Source organism: Erythrolamprus reginae, chromosome 1 (genome assembly GCF_031021105.1).
Source record: "Erythrolamprus reginae isolate rEryReg1 chromosome 1, rEryReg1.hap1, whole genome shotgun sequence".
In the NCBI taxonomy this organism is placed as follows: Eukaryota; Metazoa; Chordata; class Lepidosauria; order Squamata; family Dipsadidae; genus Erythrolamprus; species Erythrolamprus reginae.
Genome location: NC_091950.1, coordinates 331,169,222 through 331,178,121, shown reverse-complemented (window position 1 = coordinate 331,178,121; position 8,900 = coordinate 331,169,222). Strand labels below are relative to the sequence as shown.

At 35.9% G+C, this 8,900-nt stretch overlaps 1 protein-coding gene across 2 annotated transcripts in view; it reads right to left on the bottom strand.

The window, feature by feature from the left end:
- Positions 1 to 212: 212 nt before the first annotated feature.
- Positions 213 to 8,900, bottom strand: part of CEP43 (centrosomal protein 43) — a 31,284-nt gene continuing 22,596 nt past the window's right edge. For both annotated transcript variants that reach the window (XM_070733854.1, XM_070733853.1), the window contains 5 exons: positions 7,397 to 7,506; positions 6,284 to 6,346; positions 5,132 to 5,165; positions 2,346 to 2,433; positions 213 to 991 (listed from right to left, as the gene is read on the bottom strand). In XM_070733854.1, the coding sequence (XP_070589955.1) occupies positions 917 to 991; positions 2,346 to 2,433; positions 5,132 to 5,165; positions 6,284 to 6,346; positions 7,397 to 7,506 (370 nt within the window). In that variant the 3' untranslated portion in view covers positions 213 to 916. The remainder of the gene's footprint in view (positions 992 to 2,345; positions 2,434 to 5,131; positions 5,166 to 6,283; positions 6,347 to 7,396; positions 7,507 to 8,900) is intronic.

Here is an 8,900-nt window from a genome sequence, read left to right as displayed (position 1 = left end):
CAACTTTTGAAGCAAAAATTAATACAAGACAGTGTCTTATTTTTGGGAAAACACGGTAGAAGCTGCCTAAAGGAGGTTCATACCCTCCATTAAAAAACAAGGATTACAAAGATAATTATTTTAAATAAAGGACTCTTATCACAGACCTTTAAAGTGTTTTTTGGAAATATTTTTATTTTGCATTCACCTGTGTTTCAAAGAAAAAAACATGCTAATAATCATTTATAATTTTCATTAAATTAAACGAAATGGTAACAATGTTTTAATATATATAAAAATAGGTTTAAAGTTAAGGCTCATATTTCAGCGGCAATATTCAGTACTTAGCAATCTTGGCCACACAGAACTAAACACTTAAAGCTGCAAAAAAGGTCAACTTGCTAGAAATCCTGAGGGATTCATAATTCTGAACTAACATGTAATATACCCCAAGTTAGGTATTCTATTGCCATTTTAAGAATCTTGTCAATTATGCCCTGTCAACTAAAATAACTTTAGTAGCTAAAAGATAAATTATATTGAAAACTGAGTCAACAAAATAGCAACCTTGCTGAATTTTCTCACTTTCTTCAACTAAAAAAACTAGATAGTTGCCATAACATCAAACCATGTCTGCCATTCTTCATATGCTTTATGGATTTCTTCCCTTATGAATGTTTATAAATCAAATGGTGGTGTGTCTGTCGCCTGCAACAGACATCTCTCTGGGACCTAACTACTACCTTAGTTGAACTAGTCAGCAGTATTAAACTCCATTCTTTGCGAGCTTAAAATCTTCCCCCTCTCCAGCTTTGTTGGGTTGTTTTATTTTTCTCTTGAAATAAAAGGCACGATTTGTGAGGGGATATTTCAGAAGATTGATTGTCTTAAAATACAGTCTACAAAGGTCGACAGTCCCACCATTTAAGATTTCTACTCATGCAACATCCTCTAGGTAATCTGCTTCAACGCTTAATTGAGAAACAGAGAAGTCTTGTGTGAGGTCTTCAAGCTAGGAAGGGGAAAAAATAGGGAAAAAATTACTAATCTTAAAATTCAGGCTAATGTATAACAGTTAAATACATTGTTTTCCTTTAAAAATGGGTATACCTAAGACTTTAGGAAACATACTGTGGAAAATATATGTCTATTATTGAAAAAATGTTCCTGTTCACAATGTGACATAATCCAACCATGATTCAAAGTTTCAGATTAGCCTTAATTTTGTTTTGGAATTGGCAGAAATAAACTAAACTAAAATCCTTGTGCTTATTAGGAGCCATTGTGGTACAATGATCAAAATGTGGTATTGCAAACTAACTATGCTCACAGCCTGGTTTTGATCCTGACCAGATCAAGGTTGACTCAGCCTTCCATCCTCCCATGGTCAGTAAAATGAAGACCCAGATTGTGGGGGGCAATATGGTGACTCTGTAAACCACATAGAGGACTGTAAAGTGTTATGGAAAAATAGCGGTCCAAGTGCTATTGCTATTCTTCAGGTAAACTTAACTCTGTATATCTTGAATACAGAAGCAAACAGTCCATATACCCTTTTAATTTGTGCAATTCCTACTTCATATTTTTATACAAACCAGGAACCTGCACAAACAGATCTGGGAGTTGTTCACTTATCTTGGGGTAATATTCTGAACTCAGCTACAAAAATCTCATCTCCCTTTTCTTTTCCTTTCCAAATTGTCTCCAACATTTATTAATATTGTTTCAAAACATATCCTATATTGATATCTGCTGATATTTAATAATAAGCTCAACTATATTTTATTAGGAACCGTTCTGGATCAAGACATATATCTTTTGAGACAGAACTGTTCGCAATAATAAATAAATAAGTGTGTGTGTATATGTATGTATGTATGTATGTATAGTAGGTATATGTATGTGTATGTACTGCTCAAAAAAATAAATAACAAATAACACATCCTAGATCTGAATGAATGAAATATTCTCATTGAATACTTTGGCTCTGTACAAAGTTGAATGTGCACAACAGCATGTGAAATTGATTGTCAATCAGTGTTGTTTCCTAAGTGGACAGTTTGATTTCACAGAAGTTTGATTTACTTGGAGGTATATTGTGTTGCTTAAGTGTTCCCTTTATTTTTTTTAGCAGTGTACACATGTATCTTTTGAGCCAGAACTGTTCCCAATAATAAATGTGTGTGTATGTATATACATATACCTATGTATATACATACACAATACAATACAATACACATATACTGTACACACATTTATATATATAAATGGTGATATTAATTCCTTTATGAGTAATGGTTTATTTTTATATATACTACATAGATATGTCATCAACTCCAATTTGTTTAAAGTAAAGTAAATCATACTTTTTCACTAGTAATGAAGTCTTCTAATTCCATAGAAATATCATCTATTTCTTCACCAATGCTGACTTCACTTTTCTCTGACCGATGACTGATGTTAAGAAAAGAAAAAGTTAAAATTTGAAAATTAAATGTTTATATTTGATCATATTACATAGATATTACCGCATTGAAATTTGCCTTCAAACAATACAATATATGATTTATAACATTACAATAAACATGGGAGGAGGAATATTTACTTCCATCTATTCTTTATTTTGAAAACTCTACAAGAAAAAATATGTATATCCTGAGCTATAAAAAGCCAGAAGTATTTATTACACAATAACATAAATCCTCATTTCCTTTTGAAATTATTATTTAGCACTTGTGCAATGAAATGTATCATAAAGGATTTATTCCTACATAAAATATTGTGCATATAAAATGATAAATAGATTATTTTAAACAAAGTACAGTGGTACCTCTACTTAGGAACGCCTCTCTTTAAGAACTTTTCTAGATAACAACTGGGTGTTCAAGATTCTCTTCTTAAGAACCATTTTCTACTTAAGAACCAGAGCCTGAAAAATTTTCCAGAAAATTTGAGAGCAGCACAAAGGCCTGGCCAGTTTCCTGACATATCCCCTTTAATCCTGGCCATCTCAGGCTTTTCTGGGCTGCCAGAGGAGCCTTTCGGTGGCAGTCCAGAGTGAACGAAGCATTTTCCTTTTCTGGGCGCTTGGAGAGGGAATAAACCTCTGCCAGCGTCCAGAGAAAAGAAACGCTCCCTTTGCGAACGGAGCGGTTTCCTTTCTCTGGGCGCTTGGAGAGGGAATAAACCACATCACTGTGGTGACTCCCTCGCGCTGTCTCCCATACACCCGACATGAGGTTGCCTCCCGGAGCGTCTGGGCGTGGAAAGGCAAAAGGGGGTGCTTCACCCGGGCCGAATCAACTCAGCTTCAGCCAAAGCGAGGAGTCACCACAGTGAAGTAAAGGCGCCAGCTACAAAGCGAGCGAGCAAGAGGAGAGGGGAGACCTTCAGCATGGAAAGGAAGAGGAAACAGATAGCAGCAGCAGCCACCTTTCAGTCAAAGGAGTTGGAGGTTCCCCCTTCTTACTCGCCTGGGTTTCTCTTTCTGGTGCAGTGTATGGGAGGAAGCCTCGTGCCAGGTGTATGGGAGGCGCATGCTTCTCCTCACTGCCTCAGAGTCCCTCTCTTTTTTTTTAAGCCTTAAAGTTTTGGATTTTTTTGATTCCCCTCATCTCATCTTCTTCCTTTGGCAGGGAATGTCCTCCTCCTTTTCTTCTTCTTCCTCCTCCCACTCAAATTTTGAGCATTTATTTCCTTCCTAATGGGTTTGCACGCATTATTTGCTTTTACATTGATTCCTATGGGAAAAATTGCTTCTACTTACAAACCTTTCTACTTAAGAACCTGGTCACGGAACGAATTAAGTTCTTAAGTAGAGGTACCACTATATATAACTTGACATAAAATCCAATTTGATATTGATTTAGAAATAGTTTGCTCCTAAAAATTCATCTAAGCATTTAATTAGATGCAATGTTAATTGACTTTGAAGTTAATGACACATGAATTGCCAGATATCAAAGAACTGATAAAATCAGTCAGTTATAATTTTACAAATGTTTATAATATTAGGTATAAAATATATGGTATGTACACATTTTCCAACACCACTTTTTAAAGCCCTTTTAAAGTGAATTGAACAGTGCTGCTGCAGAAAACAATTATAACCATGACAAGATTTAGGTGAATACTGTGTTTTCCAGGGGGAGGGGGGAAGGTCCCTATTTCGTATTCCTGTGCATAGCATAGCCAAGAGCTTACGATTTCTAAAAATAAGCTTTTTCTCCAGCTACTTCTCTTAATTAGTTATTTCCCCACTTAGCTCAAGTGTTATCTCTCTTATTTGGAAATACTCAGTCGTGATAAGCCTGAAAGGACCAGATAGGCAAGAGGTTCTGTTTCATATACATTTTCGATAATTATTACACAGGAAAATATAAATAATTTATACTTAATTATAAAAAATGAGAAATTGCAAACATAATACAGTGGTACCTCGGTTCTCAACCACAATTCGTTCCAGAAGTGTGGTCGAGAACCGATTTGGTCAAGTACCGAATTAATTTATCCCATAGGAAATAATGGAAATGGATTTAATTGGTTCCCAGCCCCTGTTGACTCGCTGGGAACCAATTAAATCTATTTTCTTTGTTTCCTATGGGATAAAAAATCTGAGCAGCGCTATAGTCTAAGCGCTCCAAGCTGCAGGAAGGGTGGGGGCGGCTGCAATACTGGCAGCTTCGGTGGGCTCCTTTCCTTAGTGCTTCGTCTTCTACCTGTAGGCAGCTGCACCAACTTTCTCTTCATGGCGGCGGCAACGGCGGTGGCTTCCCTTCAAGAGCAACAGCGCCGGGAACATCACGTGATGAAGGGAAGCCGCTGGAGCCATCTCAGCAGTATTGCAGCCGCCCCCGCCGGTAACATTTTGGATAACTAACAAAATTTTCTGTGGCTGTTCGATATCCGAATTTTTGTTCGGATGCCGAAGGAAATTTTTGCTGAAAATTTTGTTCGATATCCAAAATGTACGACAACCAAGGCATTCGAGAACCGAGGTACCACTGTACTTTTACTAGAGTACAAGCTGGGAAAGTCCTCATAAGGAGTGACTTCAATATAGTCAATGTAATCATCCTTGAATGATGCTATGCATTTATAATCATTTTCCTGAAAATTAATAGCCTAGGAATTTTAATATTTTTTCTCTTACCTGTTGAAATCATCAGCATATCCATCTTCCTCTACTGTTTGTAAGCAATTAAATGAAGAATTAGAAGACTTGAAATTGAACCTTTCATTCTATAGGTATATTTGACACCAATATGCACAAATCCCAGCGCCCGGTTAGGTCCCACAGAGTTGGCCTTCTCCAGGACCCATCAACTAAACAATGTTGTTTGGCGGATCCTAGGGGAAGAGCCTTCTCTGTGGGGGGCCCAGCCCTCTGGAATCAACTCCCCCCCAGAGATTCGCACTGCCCTCGCCCTCCTTGCCTTTCGTAAGAACTTGAAAACACACCTATGTCAGCAGGCTTTGGTCCCTAAACCCCAGCCTCTGCCTAGTAAATGTATTGAATGTGACAATATAGATGCGATTGTTTCTTTTAAATGATTAGTTTTAAGACAATTTTTAAAGTAATTATTCTATTAATTGGCTTAGAAATGTTTTATATTGTATTTTTCTATTTGTTGTGAGCCGCCCCGACTCCACGGAGAAGGGTGGCATATAAGTCCAATTAATAAATTAATAAATAAACATCAACAGAAGATTTTAATACCTATATGTTATTATAAAACTCAAGTATTTTTGAGGGGAAAAATATATTTGAGAATAACTTAATGTGTACCATTTACAGGTAATCCTTGACTTATAACCAGTGCTTAGCAACCATTCAAAGTTCCGATGGACTCCCAAAAGGTACTTATGACCCAATTCTAAAATTCTGATGGCTGTCCCCATGTGATTGCATTGGCCCGCATTTACAACCCTTTGCAGTATCCCATGACTATAATTTATGATATTTTTGCCAAAAACTTGAATTTACTTCCGTTTTTTGACAAAAATGTTCCACAGAAAATAATGGATTTGTTTAACAACTGCAGCATTCCCTTAACAACTACGGATTCACTTAACAGCTATGGCCATTTGCTTAATAGCCACCTCAAAAAAGGTAAAAAAATCAAGTCAGTCACATGACGACCCATTTTATGAACATCATTATTTAACAACCATAATAAGCAAGTTTCATTACAGTTCTAACTCAAGTACTACCTGTAAGGGCAAACCATATTAATTCCTATAGAAAACATTCTACAACTACATATACAAATTTTAACTGTGCTTCTGCAGATAAACTACTTGCCCAGTTCAAGTGATCCCAGTTTAGAATTCACCATCTTTAGATCTTTCAAAATTAAATTTGCATCTGTAACATAAAAATTAGAATAAAATTGTGCTTGCACTTTACATAAACTCTTTTAATCAAAGTTAAGAATGAAAACATTATTAATATCCAATCCTATTTTAGGTTAATATATTACTTTCATGACTAGTAATGGGTGCACAAATCTATCTTTTACTTTCCCTTTCTCTACATTTGTTAAAATCTATTCCAAATCTTTTTAAACAATGGGAATTGTCCAAATTGGACACAGTGAGCTTTGCTCGCTGTTTATCACCTGTACTGCTTGGGTGCAGAGAGCTGGAATGGTCGAAAAGAGGATTTTTCAAACATTTCAGGCTACAGAACCTGTTAAATCTAAAGGGAAAAAATCCTGGAACCTTTAATCAAGGCAAAGCACTTTTTTCCTCTCAAATTTCTCATAGAATTCCACCAAGTTCTCATGGAACCCTAAGGTTCCATGAGAATGCAATCTGAAAAACCTGGACTAGAAAAGGGACATTTTATATGTACAAAGACACATGTGAATGCACATAACATGAATGGAAATTGGAGAATTAGCACCAGGGAAACAGAAAGGATATTATATTGGATCAACTTTCGCCCAGTGGAATGTCTCATTCGACTTGTGGTACAAGGCCTCAAACCTGCTTGCTTAGGACTAATGAGTTCAAACTATCCATTCCTGCTTTTGGAAGGGAAGCCTGCAATGGAAATGCGAAAGAAGAAGGAATCCTAATGTGTAAGTCAAAATCCACTCTTGTGTCTTTGGGGACATCTAAATGACAAATAGTACATTTTTGCTATCCCATTTTTAACCCTTAACCTTGGAAGGAAGCTATTTCAGTTCAACAGTGAAACAATACACTTTTGCGGGATATCAGTTTTGTATTTTTGCAATGCATTAGCTATCACGTGTATCCCATTCTCTCACTTTTCTTATAAAATAGGAATGACAAATGGATTAAATGTCTGATCATGTAAAACAAGTTAACTATGACATTTATGATGTGGGAGTGCCAATTCCCATTATATTGTGTTTAGTACAGTCAAGATATCTATGTAAATACTTACTTTCAGACTCCTTTAATGGAGGTACTCCGCTCAAAGAATTCAGGCCACTCTTTATGGGTAATGAATCAGAAAGAGATGCAACCTTTGATGCTTTGTTGTAATCATTTTTCCTTTAATAAAAAAGAGTGGGAAATGCAGTCATTTTGCAACTACTTTACCATTCACTTATTAATAAAGTGCAACAACTAGCAAAATGAATAATTCCTTCTGCTACAAAGTGAGGAATGCAAAGTTCTGTATTGATTTCTTACTTAAGAACAGACATTTGCTGCTTTCACTTATAGGAAGATTCTTTAAAACTTTTATGTTATTATATTTATGTATGCATGCATGTATGCATGCATGTATGTATGCATGTATAGGTGTGTGTGTGTGTGTGTGTGTGTGTGTGTTTATTATGCCACCCAATCTCTGAGGACTTAGGGCAGCTCACATACAAATTCCATAAAAAAAGAGATCACATTGTAATATAATCTATATACAACTAAACTAGAAAGCTGGATTAGTTAAAAAAATTCTTAACACAGAAGGCAATACTGAAGGAACATGGTTTATAGACAGATTAATTCTATGAACTTGTAAAAAATAGTTTTCATTAATAGACTTTTGATTGTTTCAATTTTTAGATGAAATTGAAAAAACTGCATATTCAAAAGCAATCACCACAATAAAGCTGCAAAATGAGAGGGCAATTTAGTGTATGAAAAACTCAAGCATGTTTCGTGGCTTATCATTCTGAAAATATATTTTACACTGTGTAAACAGCTGTTCCTAGTGCCAAACTAAATTTCTAGAAAAGTTTAAATAGTCAGGTTTATATACAGGTAGTCCTTCACTTACAACCACAATTTGGCCTGGCAAATTCACTGTTAAGCAGTGTGGTCATTAAGCAAGAAATCATGTGGCCTCGATTTATGACCTTTCCTGCCAGCTTTCCTTTTTACTTGCCAGAAGCCAGTTAGGAAATTTGCATGTGGTTTCAGGTTGCTGCAAAGGTTTTAAGTGTGACCCAGTTGCCAAGTGCCTGGATCAGGAGCATGTGACTATGGATGTTCGATAGTATTAACTCTGAGAACTCATCATAAATTGCTTTTTTCAGTACTGTCACAACTTTGTACAGTCACTAAAGAAAGTGTCCTAAATCAAGGATAACCTGCATAACATATTCTCAAGTTGCCTTGCAAGTACAGAGGTTATTTACAGGATCCTCCAAGCTGGAACATTAACGTTGTGGCATTTTTCGTAGCCATATGTATGAAGAAATCATAGCTTCACTGTGGTCAAATGCATTTCTATATAGAATGTAAATATTTCCAAGTTAAAAGATTCTACTGCCAATAGAATATATGTTTTAAAAATGTGTTCGGTACTTTAATCAGGTAGGAAAACACTATAAGGTTTTTAGCAGTATTGGAGAATTTAAGAGAAAAACTTTGCAGTCCAAAATAGGCAGTAGAACAGGCTACTCATCATTTGTTTTCTGCAAAAGAAAAGCTTCTAAAAA